At 40.3% G+C, this 26,524-nt stretch overlaps 3 protein-coding genes across 5 annotated transcripts in view; 1 reads left to right on the forward strand and 2 right to left on the reverse strand.

Annotated features, from left to right (window-relative positions):
• tnfsf10l (TNF superfamily member 10, like) overlaps window positions 1-10,160 on the reverse strand; it is a 43,090-nt gene extending 32,930 nt beyond the window's left edge. Inside the window, exon 1 of the mRNA XM_026320632.1 lies at window positions 9,894-10,160. Coding sequence (XP_026176417.1) covers window positions 9,894-10,160 — 267 coding nt within the window. The remainder of the gene's footprint in view (window positions 1-9,893) is intronic.
• A 4,841-nt stretch (window positions 10,161-15,001) lies between these two features.
• LOC113138323 (uncharacterized) lies at window positions 15,002-18,402 on the reverse strand. Its single transcript, XM_026320645.2, has 2 exons — window positions 18,327-18,402; window positions 15,002-16,435 (listed from the first exon to the last, which is right to left on the reverse strand). Exon 2 carries the CDS (start codon window positions 16,428-16,430, stop codon window positions 15,513-15,515), a length of 918 nt encoding a protein of 305 aa, XP_026176430.1. The 5' UTR covers window positions 16,431-16,435; window positions 18,327-18,402; the 3' UTR covers window positions 15,002-15,512.
• Window positions 18,403-20,587: 2,185 nt separating this feature from the next.
• On the forward strand, window positions 20,588-26,245 carry ccnb3 (cyclin B3). Of its 3 annotated transcripts, none has more exons than XM_026320618.2 (13): window positions 20,588-20,759; window positions 20,937-21,105; window positions 21,325-21,408; window positions 21,860-21,916; window positions 22,844-22,956; window positions 23,076-23,247; window positions 23,332-23,430; window positions 23,638-23,730; window positions 23,918-24,055; window positions 24,417-24,572; window positions 24,697-24,846; window positions 25,406-25,536; window positions 25,659-26,245. In XM_026320618.2, the coding sequence occupies exons 2-13, from the start codon at window positions 21,022-21,024 to the stop codon at window positions 25,726-25,728; spliced, it is 1,347 nt and encodes a 448-aa protein (XP_026176403.1). In that variant the 5' UTR covers window positions 20,588-20,759; window positions 20,937-21,021; the 3' UTR covers window positions 25,729-26,245. The 3 variants fall into 3 exon arrangements, with proteins under 3 accessions (XP_026176403.1, XP_026176397.1, XP_026176411.1); XM_026320612.2 differs by having other exon boundaries at window positions 20,589-20,759; window positions 20,973-21,105; XM_026320626.2 differs by lacking the exon at window positions 21,860-21,916 and having other exon boundaries at window positions 20,592-20,759; window positions 20,973-21,105.
• Window positions 26,246-26,524: the final 279 nt, after the last annotated feature.

The following is a 26,524-nucleotide window of genomic DNA, read 5'->3' on the forward strand; positions in this document are numbered from 1 at the left end:
TGATGGGATACCAAGGGAGGCAAATGAGGGTGTGTGTCTTAGTCCATTTGGACCTGATGGCTTCTTATCTTTGATATAATGTGTCTGGACTTGGGACACAACTGATTGTAATTGTTGCTACATGACAAACACTCTAAATTGGTCAAACAGCTGTAGATCATTGACATATTTTACCTGAAGTAGCCTCAGATTATTATAACTGTAGCTGTGATTAGGTTAAACAACCACTTTAGCAAATCTGTTTCAAATTCAGTGTTGTTTTCTATGTCTGAATGATGTAATTATGGTTTGTGGTTGTATTTGGGAACATTTACATGCAGAGATGATACAAGTATGACTAACCAAAGGATACACAATGATGAAAGAATGCTAAGGGAAGGAGCTGAGGTTGGGGAGCTGCTGTGGGGTCACTTAGGTGCCTGTGGGTGGCCATGTCCAGCATGGGTGGGCATGTGAGCATAAATATGTTTTTGTGTGTGAGGTGGTGAGTAAATATGAGTCAAGTGACTGGTGGGGTCCAGACATCCTCAGAGAGAGAGTGGGCACTTTGAATGGTTGAAAAGGCTGTTAGAGTCAGGATACGTTAGAATGATGTTATATTGTTAAAATTTAAAAATGGCTGCATAAGAGGTGTAAAGATACTAAAATGCAACCAGTGCTTCATATAGTTTTCAACATGGTTGGACATCGAAGAGGTGAAGAGGTGCAGCGACATTATTTTTGGATTTATTTATGTGCAGTGTAGCTACTGCTCTGGTATTTGATGGTGTCTCCAGCTGTTACAGTAAATACAATGTGGATTTCTGGGAATGCTCAAGCTCTCCGCACTTTCACACAGCCCAACATGCCTGTTCTTCCAGTCTGAACTATATTCTAGCTTCCTTCTGGGTTAAACTAGGACATTTTTAGCTTATCTGGCTTTTTGTGACATTATTTATGAAATGACATCAGTTGAATGACAGAGTTCACAGCTTTACATGCGTCTATAAAACCATTTTTTCCCCCCTCACTTAATAGGTTAAATACATTTTCTAATGGGATCAGGTCTGCTGAGCTATTATCCTGTAGATGTTCTCTCACTAGTGGGTTTTCAATTATGAATTTGCAGAGTTGAAGAAACTTGCATTTGCTTGATTTTTAAATAAGACCTTGGCACTTGAGACAAAACTCTACAACGTTTGCCAAGTCAAACTTAACTGTAACGAACAGTTTAAACATTTGTTAGACATGCCAGTACATCAGATAAACCCAAAAAGACCACATATAAACTTAGCCAGGCTTCAAGACCTTCTACTTTTTTCTTTGCTTGAAAAAGTCTCATCATGAGTTGCCATTACTGCTGATCACGAGGCTCCAAATCCTGGAAGTGGAAGTGCGTCAAAAGGCTTTCTAAGAAATTTTGAAATCATAGGTGCATAAATAAATTTAATGGTTCTAACTGTAAGAATGCAACCAATATAATTAGCTTTGATGTGTTCACTTGCATTAGAGAAAATAAAAGCAATGCAAAGTCATTAAAAGCAGTGGTTAAGTGTTCAGCATGTGTGCAGATGGTTTAGCATTTCCTAATGACATAAATTTGACAAGAGGATCACTCCCACATGCTATTTTCGGAGTAAAATATTTTCTTTGTAGCATGGTACTCATTTTGGTTGTGACTTGGCTCGATCCAGGTGCCTTTGGTAAAACCTAATCAATTCCAAAGCCAAACCAATGTGACAATACTTAATATTTGCACCGGTGCCTCGTATTTGTTGACCTGGTCTAATTGTGCAGTGTGTTCATCAAGATGTCATGAATGTTGAATGCTGCCTTTGGTGCCAACTTGCACATGTGCCAACTCTTGAAGGCCGAAAAACCTGTTTGTCCTAAACTTATGGGAATCTTTGCTTCCATTGTGTTGTTTCCAATAACTTCACCTTTCCGAGAATCTAGAGCATTTCCACTGACAACTTACAGAAAGGTATGGCTGACGATATGAGCTCTCCAAACATTCGCCTGGAGAGGTTTCTTGTACATCCTGGCAGAAACACTAAGATCTGGTTCAGCCAGGTTTGAGCCATGCTAGCTGTGTGGCATTGATGGTCCCCAGTGGTCGGACCTTGATGACTCTGGTGACCCCCTGACTATTCCTCCAGTGCCACCATGGGGTTCATAATTTTTAGTTTGGAGTAAATTACCTCCACAACTATTCAGTAGATTGTCAGGGAATTGTATGCAGACTTTAACTTGCCCCTCAGGATGGATGAATCACTTTTGTGTTCCCCTCCACATTATTTTCATCTAACATGTCATCAGGTCAGTATTTCAATTTGTCCAATACTTTATGACAAAATTTATGCAAAACTACTTACATTTCTATCACCCTCAGCTGTACTTGGGTTTCTGTAGACTAAAAACTTTTCTTCTTGTCATTATATGTCCCTAGAGACACTCTAAGATGTTAAAATTTTAAGACCAAGCCAAGAAATAAAGAGAATTTAAGATTAAACTATTATTGCTTCTTAATGAACCTTTAAACTTCTATCTAGACGTTTCTCGACTGTCCCTCCTGCTTCATAATATTTTGGAAGCACCAAGGTCTGGGATCCCGTGTTTTTGAGTTTGCAGAAAAACACAATCCAAGATTGGACACATGTTTCCATTACAGTTATGCATAACTTTTATCTCTTCCACAAGAGGCCAAGCCATGCCAGTAGCTATTTCTGGAAACAGGATTTCTGTCATTTTTGTCAAAACAAGTACGGTGTGTTACCATTTCTTTGTTGGAAATCTTGGGATCAGTATGTTTGATTTGAGATCCTTGCAAGAGACATCTGAATTTAGATACTGTGTTTAAGTTACCTGAGATATTAAAACATACAAGACCCAGGCATTTAGTAATTCATGACTCTTTATAATCTGTTTGGTGATTCATTCATTTTATGTCTAATTTCCACAAAAGCTGCAGGCGAATGTTGATGTTGTGGCGCAGTAATCTAGGAACTGAGTCAACATCTGTTTTACTAACAGATAAAACTTCGATCAGAAGATACAGGATTATTGTCCTGGGGACAAGGGCTGCCTGACAGATTCATAGTTTCACCTCTTTTCTTATTAGGGTTTTCCATTCAGCAGCCACAGACTGAGCCAAATTTGAGCTCAGAGGCTGAGTCATAGATTCAGCTGATGACCTGCGTTCACACATGTCTAAGGACCTTGCAAGCTTCTAATGAGGTGGTGTTATGTTATGAGACACAAAGCCAAAAAATTAGTTTCATACTAGAGCTCAGTGTATTGCAGAGGAAGTGGAACATCAACCAATACGTTTTTAAAATGGGTTTTTGAGCTATGAGAGCAATGATGATAGGTTATAATGGGCTTTCAAGAAAGGCCAAAACCGCAGCGTTGTTCAGAGTCAATGAGACACGAGAGAGACAACGGGACGGCCAACACTAAGGTTTATGGAGGAGGCAGCTATTGTGGAAGTGGGATAAAAGTGGGCGGAAAGATGGAAAAGATAATTTGGGAGAGATTAGGGGGTAGCGAAGAAAAGAGTTCCCTTGTTGTTTAATTGGAACAGAAATGAGAGCTGACAGAGGGACAGGAGGGTCTTGTTACTGGATTCAGTCAAAACACTGATATCAGAGAGAGAACAAGAGTGTGAGTGTGAGTGTGTGTGAAGTGTGTGTGTGTGTGTGTGTGTGTGTGTGAGAGAGAGAGAGAGAGAGAGAGAGAGAGAGAGAGCAAGAGGGAGGAAAAGATTGCAGTAGACAGAATTTCAACTAACACTAATAAGCCCTCCTTCTTGTGCCAGGACAGAGTCGTCTGCCCAATTCCCAGGCTTCCACCCTTTGAACCACTGGCTAACCAGGTAACACACACACACAAATACACAAACATACATGCTTCTATGTGAACACAGCGATATATAAAAACACTATAATATCTCAATTAATAAAATGTATCGCACATGCAGACATACTGGCTTATTATCAATATAAGTCATAATGACTTTTTAATTACATGTAAATTTTGGATATCAGTCATTTATGTTGCTGTTGATGAGATGGTTAATTTCTCTGTTTCCAAAAATGACCTTTGTGTACATTTTAATAACTTTCTCAATGTGTGGACATTAAACAGTCAGAAAATTGGACCAGAATTATGTCTTTTTGCATGAGGGGAAATTCAAAACACCCTTAGTTTGCTGTGTCAGTGGGCTACAACACGACTAGAGCCAAAATATTTAAACTTGACTCCATCCCATAACAGAACCTGTAATTTCAAAATTCATCTGTATACAATATCATTGCTTTGTCTGACCAGCAGTCAAAAACCAAGAAATGCAACTAACTGTCTCTCAGGGCAAAGAAAAGCAGAAAATCCTTATATCTGAGGAGCTGGAACATGGGAATGTTTCTTAGTTTAGCCTGAAAAATTCTATTCCATTCAGATCTAGTGGTGATGACGGTCGAGAGAAAAATTTGATCATTCTCACACTGAAAGGTTTTTAGAAGGAACTCATTATTTATATCTTTGTTGCTATTTCCATTACTTAGCATGACTGGAATGTTGCGTTTGATGCTTCCTGGTTTTATAGGATTTGTGGGAAGCTTGAGGAAGTGCACGCTTTTCTACCACTACAGTGGTTTGATGAAGAGTTTCTGGGTGATGGTTTTACAAAATCTGATGACATATACTAAAGAAGCTAATGATGGTAAATGCTATATTGCTATCAGGTGGATAGAAAGATGAGCAGTGTTACTATTAGTTACCAGCAGAAGCCCATTAGTATCTTTTGTGCCCTCAAATCTTAGGAACAGCCTTTATCAGCACTTTAATGCCATGTTGACTAAGCAAAGTGATAACACACAACACGGCACCAGCTGTTTGCGTGCACACACGCACAGCTGTAGCCACATCCTAATGAGCAGTCCAACGTGAGAATGCAAATATCCCGCTTTCAGGTGACATGCTGTTAAACCAAGGTTGTTTGTGTTTTGCCCTTTATCACTACAGAGAGATAGGACAGATTCAGATTAAAGATTATGACCGAAACATTGCAAAGTGGGCTCAAAAACACAGAAACCACAGTGTGATGATGAACTAAAATGACTGCATTTGAATTCATGTTTTACAGTGAAGGTGTTTGACTGTGTTTTTGGGGGATTTTAGGAACTTGGTTAGAATTTGAAATACAGGTTTATGGGTTTAAACCCACGTCAGCTGCATAATATGACCTCTCTCTTGTGAAAACATTTTCATTATGTATTTTCTGGCTCTGAGGTTTGAACAAAAATGAATGCTTTTTTTTAGAATTTAGAGTTTTTTTGGAGTTTGGCCCATAAAGACTAAAAGTCTTATCTCAGGCTCTGCTGCTTTCATTTTGGACTTTTAGTTTGTCTCTTGAGTGTCAGTATAATATTGCACAATTTGTTAGAACCAGCAAACTGCATATATTTCTGGGCCTCGTTTCTTTCCAGTAAAAGACTCATCAGTATCTCCTCCTGTCTTCCCCTTTCACTTTTCTCTTTCAAATCTCATGCACACTTTCTCATCTGTCCTCTCTGTTCTGTGAGCCCCGCCTTTCCTTTTCATCTTCATCCAAATCACCTGGCAATGAAAGAGACTTTGCTTTCTTGTCAGGAAACTGGGTCAGGAAGTTTCCCTTTTTGTGGGGTTAAAATCACATACCTGACTCTGCGTTACAAGGCACAAATACCTCTTGACTACAAACGGTCAGAATTGGTGCATCTGTGTGTCCGTGATTCACAAATGCCAGTGGGTAATTTAACTGACATTTAATTACAAAGACACATTTTTTTCCCTCTTGCTCTTTCCATATGTAAATACTCTGCAAAACTTTGGACCTATGCCCAAGGCCAGTTTATCTGGAGAGAGACGTGCACTGCCAGAGGACCAACTAACTACTAAACTGCTAAACTTCTACCTCATAAAAGAAAAAAGAAAAACAGCTTGTGTCACTCCTAAAAAATTCGCCCCCCCCCCCCCCCGAGCCCTAAAACTGACTGTAACTCGACTCTCCCACGTGGAATTGAACCATAACACAGAGACTGCAGGGGGGCGGGAGGTGAAAAGACAGGCAGGGAGACACAAAGAAGGAAGGTGTGATAGAAATGGAGGGAGGTCATTGTGTATTTTGGCAGCACAGTTCAGTGTGGGAGGTTAATGTCGGAAGCTCTGAATTAAAACTAAATATTTGTAGTGTTTTATTTGATTTTTTCTCAATTTTGGTTATTAAGGATGAGCGTGTGATTGTGTGTGTGATGGAAAGGTCAAAGTTCAAATGTCTCTCTCTCTCACATGCACATACACATAGAAAACACACTAGTCCCCTCTGAGATGTGAAACCCCCTGTAATGCACACGTGTTGCATGTCCACACACTCAACACAAATCACACATCGCCATACTTGTTATGGCATCCATTCATTTTTTTTAGAATGGCAACTATAACCTTAACCTTCACCAGTAAAACCTGATCCAGTGTGAAAATCTGGATAAATATACAGCAGATTTATGTACTGGTGGAACAACTGGCCCACAGCACAGTGTCCTACACTGTGTCAGAAAAGTCTTGGCAACAACAGCTGAGGCCACACAGGGAGGCTGGACTGAGAACCGGCTGTGTGTGTGAAGAGGTTAATCACCTGGCATTAACATTCAAACAGCAGTATTTTCTTACATGTCTACGCTTTTGTCCGAATCGGGCGTGTTTACAATGAAAGTGTTGGTTGTTTGTGTAGCAGGATGCTTTTAGGAGGTGTGAACGTGTCAGAGATCCCATGGCTCGCTTCCACTCAAAGTGCCATACGATCCTACGACTGGACCCTATGGCAGCCAGTGAGCGACTCAGGCATGCACAGTTCATAAGAAGTGTGTAAAAATACTCCAATTAATACTGTCAGTATCTGTCATTATTAGAGTATGGCTGTTATGCTAACTTATTTTTTAAAAATATTGAATAAGTTGATCTCAAATAATTAAATAAGGGGAAATGCTTCAGAATTGCTAACAAGTCATCAGAAATATGAGATTTCTACATCACTCATTTGCACTATTGGAGTTTTGCAGTTTGATATGCACAGATCTGTGTGAGCTAAAGGAAACACGAAGGCCAAAACACTTGAGATTGTGTAATTCCAGCTCAAAAATTCAAACAATGTGTGACCTGGTGGTTAAGTCACATACCATACTACTGCTGCGTCCCTGGCTTAAGCCAGCTGAAGGACTTTTGTTGTCAGGTCCAGCCCCTGTTGTCTCCACGTGCCTCCTGTTTCACTCTTAAGCTGTCACTATCTAATAAAGGAAAATGCCACAAAACAAAGACACATGCAACCAACCATAGTTTAAATTATTAACACACCTCACAGTTGTTTCCTCAGTCAGTTGTTTTTGTTTTGTCTTTAAAATGTCTGAAAAATTAACAAAAATGCCACACTGGAAAAAACAAGCTCACATGATCTAAACACCAAACCGAGAAGCTTAGTTGCACATTTCCAACCCCAAAGAAGCGAGGTCATCTGTATAGCAGACAGACAGTTCATCACCTGATTTCACTATGTTTTATATTGTGTAGGTTTGACCTTTTCCATCTATAGTCTATTGTTACACCTATTGTGTCCCAAAATGTGATGTGAATCTAAACTGGATGTGCATTGTAAAAATGGAGAATTGTCAGGCTAAACAGACCACACACAGCTTCAAACACCCGTAGCAAACTAACCAAAAGTTTTCTGTCTGAATCAGACCACACGCACACACACACACACACACACACACACACACACACACACAGGGGGTGGATCAGTGAACACAAACAATAATAGAGTGGACCAGTGAAGGGCAATGAACAGAATACCAATTGCACTGCAGATAATACAAAAAAAAAAGCCTCAGATAGCAAGAGAACCTGAAACAGTCATGTTGGCGAGCATACTTGGTAAAAAGCTACTTCATCCAACAGCTACAGAAACAAAAGCCAACAAAGGGCCTGCACCCACAGTACCAGGAGCTTCTGTATTTACATGTGTATGTGAATGATGCACCACCAAGGCTACACTGGAGAGTTCTTCTTTGTGATGTATTGTTCTTAGCGTCTTTTGTTTTAGTCAGGCTGGCATGGGGTGTAACTCCACTGCAATTCAAAGGAGGGCCTGTTTCCTGATTAAAAATAGCTGGCCTTCACATGAGAACCAGGGGATTCCCCACATGCAGATGCATAGCTTCAAGATTTTCTTTTTATTTAGTCTCTGTCTAGTATCATCTCTGAACCACCCCTGTTGGGATTTCCTTTAATCTCTGACATGCCAGAAAAGAAAAACTGAAATCAGCCAATTAAATTAATAATTTAATACATTAATCAAAGTATTGATTCATTTCTGATGTAATCAAGTGATGTATCTAGTCACTAGTAGCAGGAAAATGGTCCATAACATACAGTATTATCAAAATCTTTTAAAGCCACCCTGTATAGCGAGGGTACTGATTTCTTATTCAATGTGAACAGATAAATGTGAACCGCAATTCCAGTTGCCGTTTCCATGTTAATATGTTAATGTAAACTGACCTACTATCTACACACTGATCATATGATTACTGTGTGTGCTTTTCCTGATTATCCTGCTAAGTCTCTACACCAAAAAGGAGTGAAAGACAGTTTTAGCATCATTAGTAAAGAAAAGTACTTATATCTCAAGTAGATTTAACTATGTAAGGCAGTGTATAGTATTATACACTATTCCTGCCTAGGTTTCCCCTGTCTTGTCCTGTTAGCTCAAGGACTCTGCACCTAAATATCAGCACCATGGATGGAAATTAGTTAAGAAAACAAAAAATATAACTTTTATTCTTCCTCGTCTCCGAGAGGAATTGTTCTTAGCCTTCTTTTTCAGTCTCTACCCAGCTGAGTAAGTGTGACACAGATGCTTAGGTTTTGTGTTTTAGGATTAAACCGTCCTCTGTTGTGGTGCAGGGCATGTGCTTCATGGACAACTTCAACAATCCACACCTGTGTAACTTAGAGCCTCAACTTCCACCACGGACGGTGAAGTGTCACACGTTTGGCATCTTCTTACACATGGTTGCTCTCATGTGGAGACACACAGTACACTGTACGCTCTCTGCAGAATAACCTGGATGCCTATCACGATAAACCTCATCAAAAGACAAACTGCACCATGTGTCTGTCTTTACATAACAGCGGATCAGACAGGTAGCTTTTCCTTGATACCAGATACAGAGCAGAGGAAGGAGTAGGGCAGCTATGAGGCTCAGTCTGGCTGATAAGCTTCCCTGTGCCTCCTGCCCTGAGCAGTATCATCACAGATGAAGACTGTTCTCTTGTCATCAAGTATTTTTTCCTAGTGAACATCATTTCACAGTATTAGTATTAGTTTTAGTATAAGTAGTAACAGTGTAATCGCTTTAGTATATAATAACGGCTTGACTCTACATCTGCACACATCTGTATTCAGGCAGAACGTAATCCTATGCTACAGGTTCAGATTGCGTTCTGCTTATACCCAAATGGCTCCAATATGTTTCTTTACGCACGCAGTTTAACCTGTTTAGGTCGATGGACGCTGCCGGACAGACAGACTGATTGTTCCCTCTGTCTCGATTGCTTGTGAATTCCGCACTGCATTTGTTAACAAGTCCTATCAGGCGAGGCTGTTTCCCAAGCGCCTGACAAGCCAGAAAGCGGCGGCAAACTTCTCCAAGACTCTGTCAGTAACGAAGATCACTAGTCCTAACTGAGGTTTCGCTTCATCTCCCCCCCGAAAAAATACATTCTCAGTAATGGTTTCACTCTCACAAGGCACCCAACTTCCCACATGTAGACCAAAGACTCGCATGCAAACTCTTAAAGCGAGTGGAAACAGGTCTTACCTCCGATATGGACATGTTCAGGTAGACAAAGAGCCCGGTGGTGGAGGCTATCTGCAGCACCACCACCACTATCACCACCATCGCCACCCACATCTTGGACGGCGCTTCCCTGCGCCCTGTCCCGCTCGGCCCGCCGGCCGGGACCATCATGTAGGTGGTGGACTCGCTGCTCACCGATCTGAAATAATCCTGGTGCTGCTGCTGCTGCTGCTGCTGCTGCTGTGCGCTCGGAGTGGCCATGGCATTCCCGACGCATGAGTAGACCATTAAACCAAGGGACAAGCAAAACAACAGCCAACAACAGCCTCCACAGATTTGACCGACTGACCGAAAATTGGAGCAAAATCAGATCTCCATGCGTCCGCAGTTTTTCCTTCGGAGCTCAGCGGGAGGAGAAAGGCGAGCAGAGCAACCAGGAGAGGAGACAGACGACCTGAACGTTAAAGTTCGGATGTGTCCATGTTTGTTCAGCACTCAGCTGCTGCGTAAAGTGGGTTTGGAGCTGCAGGAGGAGGCAGCACTGGACTGATGGACTGCTCGGGTTGGAGAACAGCACAGAGGGGTTGGGTTAACCTCTTCATCACCCTGGAGCTGAGGAGGAATGCTATCTCACTTTCTCCCTCCCGCTTGTCTTTCAGTTTCAGCGCTTCTTATTAGGCTCCTGACCCTGATGTCATACTTTACCAGGGCAAACGCATAACAACAGATATATATTATAAATTACATCCCACAGTTTTCTTTATTGTGTTTTCTCATTTCCCCTGAGAGAGTTGGTTTATTTTGCAGCTCATGTCTCAGACTGTCTATTAGTTTTTAGTAACTAGGGATTTCCCATTTAGAATATACATTGATTCTATGCACTGAGTCTATGCACTGTGCATTTATATAGGTTTGCATTTTAGAATTTCTTACCTGTATATGTGGAGATATTTTAGTCATTTTGACTCTTTCTTTCTGTTTAACTCCATCAGCTGAACCTTGGCTTTATAAACTGATTACACCCTGTGACAGCTGGTTAATTAAACAAAACTATCTTTTCTCACTCTTTTCTTATATTTTATACCAAGCGATCAATAGATTTCTCAAAGGCAGATGTACTGGTAATGACAATTTGGTTAAATAAGTATGGTTTATTTTTAAATTTTCAAAAATAGATGCAAAAGTGTTTTCTTTTTCTTAACCTCTGTGTTCTCTGAGCTGCTACCTCAGTGTTTGTGTGTGGTCTATTTTAGAGCTTAGCACAAATATTTGCCCAACGCCCTTTAGTTTATCGCTGCGAAACAAATGTAGCAATGATTAAATATTTAAACTTCAATTTCCAAAAACACGACAGAGCCGCTCTCAGAACGCAGGCTGGGCGACGTTAACTCATGGAGCAATGAATACAACAGAGTTTATTCCTGTCAAGTGACTATTGGCTTTGCCATCTTGACTTGGACACAGAATCATGATGAAGCTCATACATTTCCCAACTGTTTACTGCACAGCTCTAAACAGCGGCATTTCTTTTGTTTCCTCTCCATCACCACAAAACAGCCAGAAAAGATTTTGTGTGTGTGCCCTGTGTCAGAGCTGTTTATTGAGTATGGGAGGTAGAAAACCTGACAGGCTTGGGCTGCTGCTAGTCAAACAATCCTGGACAACTTGTTTCCTCTTAAGACTTTTGATGAAACCCTCATTTTCAATTTGTGATATTCTTACATTAAGTGCAAAACTCTTCAGAATCATCATCTTAGTTTTTTTTTTCTATCTTTGAGGCCACTTATTGCAAGAATTTGAAGTGATTTTTCATCGATGAGAGCTGCTGTCAAAATCCAGGTGTGGTCCAGGTGGTAAAAGTGGTCCCAAATCAAGTTCTCTTCAAATAAACTGATGAAATCCACCTGGGACCTGTAGCAGATGTGAAAGCTATCCACTCCACTGACTGGTCCATTCTGTCAGGACAAATGTTGATGGCCATGAAAGGGATGCTGGGACTTGGACTGCAAGAAAACATATGGTTAAATCCACAGCCTTAAAATTATGAAATATAGATGAAACTACGGAATAAACCCCCGTATGAAACGAGAGTCAAATACTTTCCATGTGCACAAAAAGGTTGTTATGATTGAAAGGACAATGTTTTGGGTTTGGAGTCATCTTCCTTGGGGCATAGTCTGCCACAGCTGTGGATGGTGTCTGGATGATATTGCGACACCACGAGGTCATTAGTGTGACCCCCCGAAATAACAGTTAGTACCTGCACTGATGCCTCTAGTCAAATGCTTGCTTGTACAAGTTTCCCAGAGAGATTTGCACAGAAGCAAATGATCCTACTTGGTTATACCATGGTTGACTCACTTGCTGTAAAAATACTATTTAATTGTTTTCCTGGGTTATTGTCAGATCACTTGAGGTGTTTTTTGAGTCCTGGGCAAAAGCATCCACTAACTATCTTACCAGAAACAAGTTCACGAGAGATATAATCCTCTGGGAAGGCCTGTGGAAAAGAGATTCCAATGCCAGAGGGAACGTCATGTTGCATTAATGTGATAGTTCACCTAAAATCTACCTTTTGCTTTTGCAACAAAGCCTGTGCTGAGTTCACAGTCCTTAGAAAGAATCCCAGTAGTTTTCAGAACAGAAAAATGTCCAGGTATCTGTTTTCCTAAAATCTAAATTGGTTATGGGGTAATTTAATGCAGATTTATGCTCTCAGAGCCAGTACCCTATGGTGCCCTCATAAAATAGACTGATCATTTACCTGGGTACATTTGTTTTTTTCCCAGATTTTCTTTTCAGTTTATGTTTTTACATTCGTCTTTCTTGGCAGATGTTCCCTTTAAAATAAGAACTGGAAGGTGTTCAGCACAGTTGTTGGTTTGACACAGGTCACTTGAACGCAACGTGAATGAAGGATGCTGCTTTCCTAGAGTAAACTCACTGGAACCAGCAGTTCTGTACTTACAGGAATCAATTTAATCTAAATCAGACTCACGTGGAAAAGAAAATGGAAACAAATGCTACAAATTGTGTTGAAATTTTTAACCTAACTCTAACAGGAATTTGTATCCAAAAAAAAAAAAGTGTGTGTCCACATGTCTGAGCTTTATTATCCTTGCACAGTGCCGAAAAGCAGTCAAGCAAGATTAGGTGGACTGGTGGTGAAAAATGACTGTGAACAGCAGTGCTGAGTGATGGGAGAAAACAAATATTGCCAGATCTCCAGTATGCAAGAAATACATAAACCTTCCTCCAGTGGAATATTGTGAATGTTCTGCCATAATCTTTAGTACAAGTAATTTACAATAAAAAACTGCACCAATCACTATTTTTGTATGAACAATCAATCAGATCACTAAAAAGGGTCACTCACAGTGCCCTCAGCTCTGTGTAGTATTTTGATCTTTTAAAGTGAAAATATGTTTGTGTTTACTGTGTGTTGTGGTGCTTCAGAGTGTCAAAAATACTAATTGAATATTGCTTTAAGCATCAGGTTAACTATATATGTGTAAATATACAGTACTTTTTTTTCTAGAAGACATCCTGTGTGTGTCATCATGCATATTCCTTTTCTGCCTTCAGCCTCCCTCTCTTTCTGGCAGCAAACCACAACCTGACAACACAAGCATTTCTCCAGATGTGTGTGCGTGTGTGTGTGTGTGTGTGTGTGTGTCCCCTCTGACACCACAGCTGTCCACCCATCCCTGCGTCCCCTCTCTGCGCATGCGTGTCAGTCGGTCGGTGTCCGTGCTGAGAAAACATAATGGTGATCAGCAGTGGGAGTGAAAAGTTCAGACTAAGCATTCCATGACATATTATGTATCTGAGCCAAGGGACTATCACGCACTGCAGCCAAGTCAACGTGTGTGCTCTGTTTGTGTGCGTTTGGGACTCAAATAAACAGCTACGTTTTGAAACATTCAGCTGCAAAAAAAAAAACCCAGCAGTCAGAATGATTTAAAAATCTAAAGTGAAATTTGATAAGGCCAAGTAAATGTGAATATAAAAGAATAAGTCTCCATCAGCTAGGTACCCCCTCTGCCTACACCATTTGGACACTGCATTGTAGGGGGGGCCTGTGTTGTAATCAAACAATATCACATCAGCACAGCACCCTGCTTATTTGTTGGAATGAGATCAGTCCAGCTGTGCTGAGAGGATGGCAACACATGAGGGTTTTGGCAAGACAAAAGGGCTAAACCTGGCTCTGTTACTGCATTATTCAGCAAGGTGACCACTCCAAAAACACAGTGTACACATTTCTGGTGTAATGTGTGTCTGTTACTTCCACCTTCCATTGTGTTAACAGCATCTGGAGCATTGTGCCCCCATCACTGTATGTTGTTTAAACTTGGGCTGATAAAGAAAAGTCACAGGATCCACATAGATATTAGGATTAAGTTGTCAGTGGTCTCACACTCTTTGTATTTTCTCCCTCTCACTCCATCTTTGTAGGAGAGAGAAAGCGGTTTGTATTATTCGCAGGCCTGTTTTCATGCTCGTGCACAAATAAGAGAGCAAACACAAGTCGCTGATCACGAATCCGTTTTCCTCCAACTCAGACCTGTGTGTACTTGAGCAGGCTTTTATTTTGTTGCCAGAAAAGTTGCCAAATACTGATAGCTATAAAGAACAATAAAACCTTTTATTCTAACCTGATGTTTAAAGGTGCAGAAAAGCCTTTCTTTGTGAATTGGCAATCCTGACTGTATTTAAGTAGTTAATGACAAAAAAAAAAAGATCCTACTTTGCAGGAGCACATCACTTTTTGCTTAAGCACCATGGATCCTTCTTACCTCAGCAAGCAAATGAGCACGAAAATGAGCTTTCTTTAAGCCAGAACACAAATTCACCTCTAATGCCAGTATTCAGCTCAGCCCAGGGAACAAACGAATCACTGAAGTTGTGTTTTTAAGGCCGTTACAAGAGGTAATAACCAAAAATCTTCCAAACATCACCCTCACATAAACAGTGATGTATTATTTACTTCTGTTGGGATATACATTCATCAAACATCTAAAATACTTTAATTTCATGTTGTAGTTATTTTACAAAAAGTTATTCCCAGATGGTGAAATCCCCAAAAATATGTGCTTTGTGTCGAGTTTCAAGAAAAAACAATGTGCAGGTGTTTACAAGATTTATTTTAAATAAAAACAGCAATTAAAAATTCACACAGATAAGTCTTTTTTAAACTGATTTGTATTTGTTCTAAAAAAAACAACTAATAAATAAAAAATAAATTCCCTTAAATGGAAAACTGACTGATCTCCTTTTATTGTCAATTTACTGAAAAACTGCTCCTGTGCTGCCATCTAATGGACATATATGGTCATTGCTGCTGGGTTCAAGTCAAAAAACAGCATTGACAACCAAAGTGTTTCCCATTGAGTGTACACTTTCTCCAACTCAGAATAAATTACCTCAGGTTCATCATCCAGCATGTCAAATTCACAACTTTCAGGATATACATTTTTAACAAGACAACTAGCTTTGATTGCATTTGGGAATTGGTCAATATCAGGATTAAATTCCTCACTGGGATAAACATAGGTGGAAGTCACGGTATTTATTCTTGTATGTGTGTGTATACATGACAGTCATCATAAATATCATCCCATTAATCAGACAAAGTGGTTAGAAATGTGTTTTAACCTCATCAAGGGAGGAGGTGATGATGGTTTGAGCCAGCGTGTGGGCTAATAGATGAAGATTGCTGTTCTCTGTTCTCTGTTCTTTGCTTTTGCTGCTCAAGACCAACTCTATGATATTACATGAAAGAGCCTCTGCAAAAGCCTCCATCTTGGCTTTGTGCTGAGGGTCAGCTTCAAACTCGTCTCCTGCGACATCATGTGTAGATAGTGAATGCATCAGTTGTTCCATTAACTCCACCTGGGGGGTGTTGACGACGGTGTCTGAGGCATTCTCTCTATCCTTTGGGGTAGGCGGAGGAGGTGAGGGGAGGAAAGCTTTTGCCAGGCCTCCTTTTAGTTTCCGGGCAAAACTGTGTCTGCTCCTCTCAAGCTCAGGTAGGAGAGGGGTGGTTGGAGGAGCGTCAGGGTAGTCGAGGGATCCTGCGATAGGGAGTCCTGACTGGGACAGAGGCGGGTGGTAGGACTGGGTGTCTTTGGAAGTCTGGAGTTCTTTACCTGGATCAGTCTCTGTGTTCATGTTCACAAAATGTTTTTTTGTCCCAGATTCATCCATGAAGGACTGGGTTTCATCCTGTCCATTATCCATCGTGACCTTGACTGGTCTTGGACTCCGGAAATCCTCGACATTCTCACCTCTGCACACCTCTCTCAGAGCAACCTGCATCACTGCTGATGCTAGCTCTTCAGCTATCGTCTCCGGGTCTCGATTAGAACTGGACACTCCAGGTTCCACCATTTCCATTTGGCTCATAGATGATTGGATTATGTTTTCTGCCACATTTTTAGCAAACTTCTCGAGAGCCCCAGTGCTTAAGGGACCTCTCTTGAGACCTTCAGTAACACCAAGTTTTTCTGGAGTGTGTTCTGGCATTCCCCTTGAATCTGCACTCTCTGCCTGCATCAGACCTTATGAGGATAAAAACAGAGATTTGTGTATAAGTGGTGGAAAATCTATTTTTCCTGGAGCTTCATATTTTGCAACAAGAATATGATGAAGGCCTATGCCAGGCACAAAAAAGAGTCCAAAGATGGTTTAAACCACTGCCTCATTCCTATAATTAGCTAATATCTGTACTGTGCTTGTGTTGCTTGCCAACATGTTCAGTTAAGGCAGGCAGGACACCTAATAGTGTAGCATTTCCTTCTAAGTCCTGACTCAATATTTCTACATTCTCTGCCTGTTTCAGATTAGAGAAGGAATAGCTTTAAGTTGTATGTTTAAGAAACAGTGAAAACAGAAGGACAGGAAGAACAGAAAGTCCCGTCTGCAGCCTCAAATGGAAAGTAAGGCTGAAGCCTTCGACCACACTCTGTCACCATATGAGCTGTCAACCAGCCAGGATGTGACAAGCAGGAAGTTCAATTAGATTAGCACAAAAATACTGCGCTGGGCTCTCCGGCAGCAACCTGGCATATTTCTAAACTCGGTTTGTGCACATCTGTATTTCATTGTTTAAGACATCAAGTTGGCAAAACAGATATGCAGCAAACCAAATGTTCCTTGAAAAGTGTTATGCTGTTGATGGCTGATTCATAAGAAATGAGACATCTGTATCCATTTCACTCCAATGGAAAAAAGCTTTGGAAAGACATACGTGTTTGAAAGCTTCTTGGTTTCACATGGCTTTACTCAGCAAACAGGAGTGTTGGTTTTCTTGTTAAGTGAAATCATAGGTCTACGAAGTGTATTAGTGTGAGCAGATATGAAATTACATGGAAACTCATGCAGCTATCATTGCTCTCCAGGGTGTTGATTCACAAAGCCGTGTGAATATGTTTTACTGCTGTTTAGTTAAGTTTTGTGAATGAAGCCAGACTTTTTCTACAGGATCCTTGTGTTTTCTGTTCTCTATAGCAAATACTACAGGAGTTATCAAACGTTTTGGGAAAAATATTTTGCAGCTTAGAGATAAATGAGAAGATACCACCTTCATAACAATACCAGTAATATGAAGAATGCCTTTGGGAACGTGTATGAGAATTAAATTATGTTTTTAATTTTCTTTGTAAAAATTATGGTTTGATTTTAGCCTTTTAAAGACTAATTTGGCTGATTCAAGACATAAATTAATAAAAATTTTGCCCAAATGAGTTTATATTGTAATGTGGTGTCTTCCCCAAACATATACTCTGAGGGTTTCTCTCTTTTCTTTCTTAGCACCTTTCTTTCTGTAGCCATGTTATTAGAGTTACACTGATGTGTAACTCTAATAAATAAGTGCAGTCTCTTAATGTGGATGCTGTGTCCTGGATGTACGTAATATATATGGTGTGTAATAGTATTAAGTCAAAATAGACAGAGCCCAGAGAAGAGGACAAAAACAGAGAATAAAAGAACATGGAGCAAGTTACAGCTGAAACAAAGACAATCTCAGTGTTTATGAGCTGAGGATGCTACTGTATTACTTGGTGTTTCTGTGTTAGTCAGCCTGTTGATTCCACGCTGGTATATACGCATTTGATGGCACTAACACACATCACCGACTGGCTCCACTAACTACTTCACAAAGTTGGTCTAGTGTAAATATTGTTAAACTTTTATTAAAACTGGATTTCTTGTTTTTTTTTAATGAAAATTCACAAATCAAAAAAGAAAATCTGTTGATAAATTCCCAAAAACATGTTCACATGAAATAAATAAACCCAAGAAAACTGAACAGATAAGCGACTGAATGTCTTAAATATAAAGTTAGTTAAACACTAAAGCTAAAAGTTATGTGTCGTATAAAATGTAAGAGCACGAGCTACATCAGGAAACATCAATCGGCCTGTACTTCCTGCCTGTTGAGCAACTTACCAGTTAGTAGCAGGGTGGTGTCTCCACTGCAAATGAATTCACACGGAAATGGTTTGACAAATGAATTTCTTGTTTCTTGTCGGAGTATATGTGTGTGTGGGTGTGTGTGCCTGGTATACAGTAAGTCACACTGTAAGGAACTGAAACCTGTTTATAACCTAGAATTGGGGAGACTTTGTGTGTAGCACTTCAGTAAACCTAAAGTACTTAGTTGCTGGACAATTCTCACAAACAGATCAGTTTTTTTTTTTTTAGCAGTGTCAAAATCACAAGCAATCTGGCAGAAACTGCTCTCATATGAAGGCCTTTTGTCTTGGATAAGGACGGCAGGGTGGGGAGATGAAATAAAAGCAGTGTTGTGAGATGATATCTCTCTGAGGACCTCATTAGATGCCAGAATGCACTGTGTGAACTGCAGGCCTTGAAGTTGTGTTAAGAGTATCCTGTTCAAATAAAGTGAACGTGGGGGGAATGTTCAAATGGACCAGGCCCTGGGACTTGTTTTTTTTTTTTAACCTGTTTGCTTTGTGCTGTATATTAAATTAAAATGGATTAATGTTTAATGATAGTGTCATCAGAGGGCGTATTCAGAGATGACATAGCTCTATATGGCTTAAATTAAGTTCGGCCACGTCTCAGAGAATTAAAAAATGAATTCATCTAAGATTTTTATTTAGTTTTTTTTTGCTTGTTTAACTGAGATATATTTTATTGCCGCCATTCCTGTTATTCGAAAAAACATCAAAGCTGGTCCTGGCAGCTGGATGGATGTTAGCTGCCAGCTTCCCCTGATGTTGATCGTGAACCCTCACCCTGCCCTCAACTTTATGGCCATCTATTATCTAAGCTGTTATTGCAGTAATTCTATGTTGTGAACCCCAGTAGGGACACCAGGCTCCTTTCCTCCAGTTCTTGAAACACTTATCTCTGTCACTGAGCTCATTGCTCAACATGACGATTTAAATAGATTTTAAGGGTCATTTCAATGCAATGTGACAGCTAGAAAGGCAAATGATACACATACCAGACCTAACTTATACAGCCAAAATCAGCAAAACAGTCAGCCTCAATTTACATTTACATTTTCAACATGCTGCATTTCGAAGAGAGCATTCCTGATCATGTCTTATTAACCATAACTATGAGCTAATGTTACAAAACCAGTGGGGATTATAGGACATATAGGTCTTTAACATATTTAATTATTATATGAATGAGTGACAGTTGTTAGGGACACAACATCCAGATGTGAAACATGGCAACAAATTCACAAATATTACCAGACCCAAATAACGGGAGCAAAATAATAGTAATCACTGTTATATTCAAAGTCAAACCTTCACTCACAAAACGTATGATAAATCTGGGTACTTGCAAAGTTTTATTAACCAAAGTGACACAAAAATACAAACCATCTGTGTCCTTGTCAACCTGGATTTAAGTTGTAAATTACCGTATCTTCTGTTTTAACACGTACTACATCTATGTGTATCACATGTACAGGTGACCTTGAGACTTTGAAAGGTGCCATGAAATAAAATGTATTATTATTATTATTTTATTATCTGTTTTAACACGTACTACATCTGTTGACTCCCTTTTTCCAGATTGAAATTTTAACACTTTCAAGTTTTTAGTAGTGGTAATAAATATAAACACAGCACTGTCCAACCATGGCATGTGTTAGTATGTCTGCAGAATATGTACTTTCTTTCTCAGTGTGTATACATGAAGTAACAGTCAAGTATATAAAATATGAATGAAAGAAAGTAGCATATGATTTGATTTGAAAGAGTACTTTACCTGTGTTACTGCACTAATATACTGTACTTAATCTATGTCACATGCATAATTGCCTTATGTCAGTCCTGAAATATTCACTATCAGTTGAGGATTTCATCGTTTCATCAGGAGGAAAACATCAATAAAAAAATCTCCAACCTTTAAAATGCTATTGGTTGATGTTTGAAAAACCCACATGCTCCTCCTCCAGGGTTCGCTGGATTTATATCAGCGGAGTGAAATGGGCGGGGTGGGTGGGTTTTCAGATATTTAAAGGAATGTGCTTAACTAAATAACACACTTACATAATTGAAGATGACACAATTCAATCAAAAAAAAAAAAGCTCCGTCCGTAATAACTTATTTTTACTGCCCCTGTTTTCTTTTACACAGCGGCTTTGAGAAACCAACGTCCCCCAGCAACGGCATCTGTAGTGACTCTTTGATTGGACCGCCCTGCTTAAATTCCAGCCAATGAGAGCGAGGCGCAGCAGATTTGGATTTTCAGCGGAAGCGTTGTTGTTTGAGCTCTGGTGTCCGAAACGACACAGCAAACCTTGGCTCTTTACAGCCGCTACAACAAATTATATGTGGTGTCTGTTGTTCCTGAGTCAGGATACCGGATCAAAAGAGCACGAGTTATAGAATAAGGTACGGTAAAACATCAATTCCGGCGGTTTTATGGTAGCTAGTATATTTAGTAAAGAGCTGCTTCACGCGTGGAAACTAACGCAGACTTTTATGTTAATCTTAGTATGAACATACTCGTTTGTTTAGATTCAGCTAAACTGCAAAATATCGATCCATCTGGTATTGATTATCAAACAGACCCAGCGCTTTTTGTATTTTCGCCCGCAAATCAAGCCAGTGCAGCCGCTGCAGCGCCTGTGTGGAGAGGATAAAGGAGCCAGCCATGCCTTTAACCAGAGGAAAGAAACCCGGAGCCACCGCTGGGAGCAAGATACCCAAGCTAAGTGCACCAGCCACTGAAAACCAGGTACAGCAAACATGTGTCACTGAGCCTTTTTTAATGTTGTTTCAAGTGCCAGCACAAAGCAGGTTCTGCAGGAGAACCTAAAGATTAGTTAACTTAGTCATGGGAATTGGTTCACTGCAAATAATCTCATCTTATTATTTTTATTATTGCCCTGTAAGTGCACATCATGAGAATGTGATTTAGGAGTAATATGTTGTTTCCTGTTTGTGTGTTTTGCAGGAGGAAGGCCCACAGGTGAAGAGGTCGTCCTCCCCTCCTCATGGAGCGCCCAAGAAGAGGACCGCTTTTATCGACATCACCAATGTACGTTCTGCTTTATTGGTTGGGACTGGGATGCAAAAGCCAAGTAAACATGCTAGATGAAGCAGCTTGGAATCAAGGATGGAGAAACTTTACCTGCGGTAGACAGATACTCTCCTTTTAGTCCAATATTGAGAAATGCATGTCTGTAGTCTGCAGTACAGACCTGCATGTCCCTCCTATGTGGACAGATGGAGGGTAAAACTGCATTTACACAGCAAGCAGGCCTCAAATTTTGAAATTTAGATTGAGGGCCACTCACCCCCAAAATCAAGTCTTGACACAGGTGGAAATTGTTGTGGACCTGTGCAGATATGTCCTCCTCTGAAATATTCCAGGCTAAGTTAACTAAAAATGTTAACTAGCTGCTATGTGAATGCAAAATGATTCTTTTTGAGTTCAGGGTTATCTTTAGTGTCTGTTTGTCTTAACTGCGCTTCCCTCTTGACGACAGGCTGTCTCTCAGTGTCTGTCAGGTTGTCGTCCCAACAGTGATGGCAGCTTCAGCAAAGTAAGTGGGATACTGTGTGTCTCCAGCACTTTGGTGGCGGCCAGGCCCTGTTTTGACAGATGCAGTGTCAAACCAGGCTGAATTTATTACTTCTGGGAGGAACAGCTTTTGCATTATTTTACACCCACCACCAGTTTACATAATGGTGTAAGGTAACAGCAGAAAGCCTTGGCGTATATATTTGTTGTTTTGCAGAGAAAGCCAAAGCTGTTTGGAAGTGTATCGAAATTGCTTGTGTGCGTGCAGGCATTACACCGATTTGACCTTAGTGGACATTATGTTTGTTTATAGCACTTTCTGGAAGTGAGTCTCTGCTGGCCACCACACAAATAAGAATGTATTAGCAAGTTCCCAAATGAAAATCAAATCCACTTCTCTTGGAAATTTGCAGATTTTGTAAAGGGAAGAGTGCTCAGAAAAAGAAAAAAAAAAAAAATCTGACACTGAATAAATGATAAATGATCCATAAGCTGTGGTGTGTGTGATGCACAGCATCCCTGGGTTTTGTTGTGAAGGTCCTACTGGGCTCTGCACTGTGGTGTGAATGTGTGTACTCTGCAGCCTCACCTGAGTGTGAAACAAGCATCATGTTGTTTTTTTGTTGTTGTTTTTTTTCTTTTTTTCCCCTCGCCGTTTATAAAGGTCCTGCTGTGAAAACATCAAGACAGATCTAATTCGCTACTGTGTAGTCTGAGTTTTGTGCTGCTTCGTTCGTTCGTTCTTGGAAATGATGCCAAAGTAGGATGAGATCATTTTTAAGAGGCAAATTCTTAGTATTAATTCTCTGTAATGGTGAAATAAATATCAATGAAGATGTAATGAAATGATCAGTGTAATTTAGCCCGTGTTACTGCATGATTACGATTAGAGGGTTTGTCCATTTGTAGGTGTTTGTGACATTTTGAAACGTCATGACTTTGTTTGCAGGCTCACAAAGTTCAGATCAGCATTCCAGGGAGGAAGAAAGAACCAACGAAGAAGATAGTGAAGAAAACTAACTCCAACTCTGTGCCATCAAAGAATCAAGCCAATTTGAAAAAGTAACATTTTCCTTTTCAAAGAAATGCTTTTCCTCGATTTCATTGCTCTTCCTCCACAATGAAGTCCCCTAACTAGCTGCCAAGTAGTTATATTCATTTTAAGCTTTCATCCTCTACAGGTCTTGCTCTGTGAGCTCAGAAGAAAGCCCTGCCGAGAATGAAAAGTCTGCTGCAGAGGAGAAACTCTGTAAGGAGAAGGCACAGAAAGATGAAGCAACTCCAGTGGAAGAGTTAGTAGCTGCTGTGCCCCCTGCTGTGCGAGAAGTGCCAGCACAGCTGCAGAGACAACAGGTAAGGGAAATTATGCTTATGCTTCAGCTTCATACGTGGACAAGTTGTTTTGGAAGATACTTTTTACACCTTTCTGTTCTTCAGATCCCGGTAGAGTTTGACATTGACGCTGAGAACTCAGAGGACTGTTATATGTGTCCAGAGTATGCAAAGGACATCTTCGACTACCTCAAACACAGAGAGGTGAGCCAAACCAAAGCAAAACACTAGTATCAATCTCCACAAGGGGTTTAAACTGTGTCCTTAGCATCCGAAGTAGCTTTTACCTCAAGGTGTCTTTGTAAAGACCAATTTAGGTGCAACACTTATCTTAGGATTTTTTTGTTTTGTTTTTGTTTTTTGGTTTATTATATTTATTTATTTATTTATTTTTGGTTTTACTGTCTGCAGGAGGGGTTTGTCCTCTGTAACTACATGCACAAGCAGCCCAGCCTCAACCCAGAGATGAGGGCGATCTTGATCGACTGGCTGGTCGAAGTACAGGTGAGTTTTCCTGGTAGTCAAATTAAGTACCAAAAACCATTTACGTACCAAATTGCATAAAAACAAAGCTGTGTGTGTTGCTGTTCCTTCAGAATTTATTCCTCAGTCATGTATTTTAAAGAGCTGAGACGCTGTGTCGCTCTAGTGTCTGTGGCGTGTCTACCACTCCCTTTATGTGTTTGTATAGGAGAACTTTGAGCTGTACCATGAGACCCTATACCTCGCTGTAAAGATGACAGACCACTACCTGTCCCAGACTCCTGTCCACAGGGAGATGCTGCAGCTCGTGGGCTCCACTGCCATGCTCATAGCCTCTAAATTTGAGGTAAAAACAGGATGTAATGGCTGAAAAACTACAGTTCATAATCCCATTACTTACACATTGAATTAAAATGACCAAAAATATATTAAATGTACCAGTTATGGAAACATTTGGTTGTTACATTACTGCATTGATTTTAAAAATCCATTTGTATAGGAATTCTGTTTTCAGAATTTCTGGCTTTGGAAAAGTTTGCTTACCATGGCCAGGTGGAAAAATAAAGGTTGAGCATCAGTTAAGAGACTCATGAACTCATCATGAACCAAACGGGGATTGAGAAAGTAGACCTTCGCCATGCTTACTGAAGTAACCGGGCGAGTTTAGATATGCAAATAAACACCGTTTGATAATAATGATCTTGCAGGAGCGCAGCCCACCGTGTGTTGAAGACTTCTTGTATATTTGTGATGACGCATATAAGAGGGAGGATCTCATCTCCATGGAGGCCAGCATCCTGCAGACACTGTCCTTCGACATCAACATCCCCATCCCTTATCGGTTTCTCAGGCGCTATGCCAAGGTGTGTGAGTGTGTGTCTCTTAATTTCTTTGTATAAGTGTAAAGTGGGTATTTTGCAGTACATGCCTCACAAAGTGTGTTTGTGTGTTGAGCGTGTTTCTTTTCACAATCCCCTGTCTCCGTAGTGTGTGAGTGCGAGCATGGACACGCTGACTCTGGCCCGGTACTTCTGCGAGATGAGCCTGATGGAGATGGACCTGGTGCCAGAAAGAGGGTCACTGCTGGCCTCAGCCTGCCTGCTGATGGCGCTGGTCACCAAAGACCTGGGAGGATGGGTAGGTTCGCTTCACGCAGTAGACACGTACACCTACAATCCTTGCATCTGTTTCTTTCACCTCATCTTCACACTGCAGTTCAGTTATAGATTATGGGCTTTTACAGCTCCTTCTTTAGCAGCTTCCTTCAAGTTTGAGTCACTTTTGGTACCACTGATGCTTTTACTTGCTATTAGTTCCACAAGTGAAATGGTTCCAGTTCACTTGGTATCTGGCACTACTGCTGTCAACCAGTTAGGTTGGACTTTGTTCCACTTCCTGTTGTGGTGGGTTGTGTGACCAGACACCAGTCTCTCAGCTGTTTTGATTTTCAGCCTCCTTTGAATTTAAATGTAAATAGTTTTTCCATGCAAGTTAAGAATTATGACTGCTGCAATAATACTAGGAATAATGAGCTGACCCCAGAGTAATAATGAGCTGACCCCAAAACTCCAGAGTGAGTGAGTGAATAACAAGCAATTAAGTTGTGTTGTATTTTTGCATATTTAAGGGTTTGGCACAGTTTTTTTTTTTTTTTGGTATGGAAGTTGTCAAAATGCCCTTGTTTACTGTCTTCTAGTCTCCCATCCTGCAGTTCCACTCTGGCTACCAGACGTCAGATTTGGCGCCTCTCGTCAGAAAGCTGTACTTCATGCTTTTAGCTCCTCCTGACGATAAACTCAGGGCCATCAGGAGCAAATACGCACATAAGTAAGTCTTGGATCTAAAAACATGAAAACCCTTTCAGCCCATTTATAGTCAAGAAGAAACACACAAGCACTTTAGCATTTTGAACTGTTCTGAATGTTAATCAATTCTTTAATATTTCTCAGGGTGTTTTTTGAAGTTGCATCTTTGCCACTGGTCGACATTGATATTTTGGAGAAAGCTTTATCTCAGTGAGATGTCTCCCTCCAAAAGCCAAACCTTGCCCATCTGATTTCACTGAAAATATGAAAATCTTCACCTGGAAAAACCCTGTATATAATTTGTTCATATGTTTTAATATTTATACATTCTAGTTTGTTTTATATAATATTAGAAATAAATGTTATGTTTCTAATGGAGAAGACTTTTAATGTTAAAGTTTTCCAGTGTATTCTCTTTGTACCAGCTTGTAGATGGATTTTTATATTTCTTCAGTAAAAGGTAAGCCTCTTCTGTGTGAATATATAGTATAGAGTTTAAAATAATGGTGCAGTGGAGAATTTCACACATGCTTACATTTACTGATGAAGTATCATTGACCCACATGTTGTCATATGTTGAAGTTAGCCATGACATGTGAGGCTTTTCATATGTTGTACAGTGTTTATCATGTTAATATTACTATTCTAATTAAGTGCCAAAAGAGAAAATCAGTGTTTTTACATGGCTGTGTACTTTTAAAATAAAGACTTTTTTTATGTGTTTGATAAAATGGCTGGTCATGTATTAATTGATCGGTTAGGCTCTAGGTTTACTTTGTGCACTCTTGGGGTAATGAAGTGAACAAATCTTTGTCATGTTTGGCCACTAGAGGTCAGTAATGGACAGTGTTGCTCAGGTAGCAGACACAGGGCTGCCTGGTCCACCCCAGAGCTTAAATTGAAAGTGTTGATACATGATCACTCAGTAATTCTGACAGAAATGACTGATCAGTCTGGCCATACTGAAGCCATGTACTGTAGGACTACCAGTGATGATAGTAGTTGGACAT

This window comes from Mastacembelus armatus, chromosome 18 (assembly GCF_900324485.2).
Source record: "Mastacembelus armatus chromosome 18, fMasArm1.2, whole genome shotgun sequence".
In the NCBI taxonomy this organism is placed as follows: domain Eukaryota; kingdom Metazoa; phylum Chordata; class Actinopteri; order Synbranchiformes; family Mastacembelidae; genus Mastacembelus; species Mastacembelus armatus.

What these genes read in the sequence shown, in the direction of transcription:
- LOC113138323 (XM_026320645.2), bottom strand. Translation starts at nt 16,430, where the DNA reads ATGCAGGCAGAGAGTGCAGATTCAAGGGGAATGCCAGAACACACTCCA.
- ccnb3 (XM_026320618.2), top strand. Translation starts at nt 21,022, where the DNA reads ATGCCTTTAACCAGAGGAAAGAAACCCGGAGCCACCGCTGGGAGCAAG. An exon ending in CACCAGCCACTGAAAACCAG is followed by an intron (nt 21,106 to 21,324) that starts GTACAGCAAACA and finishes TGTGTTTTGCAG; the next exon opens with GAGGAAGGCCCACAGGTGAA. An exon ending in ACTGGCTGGTCGAAGTACAG is followed by an intron (nt 23,731 to 23,917) that starts GTGAGTTTTCCT and finishes GTGTTTGTATAG; the next exon opens with GAGAACTTTGAGCTGTACCA.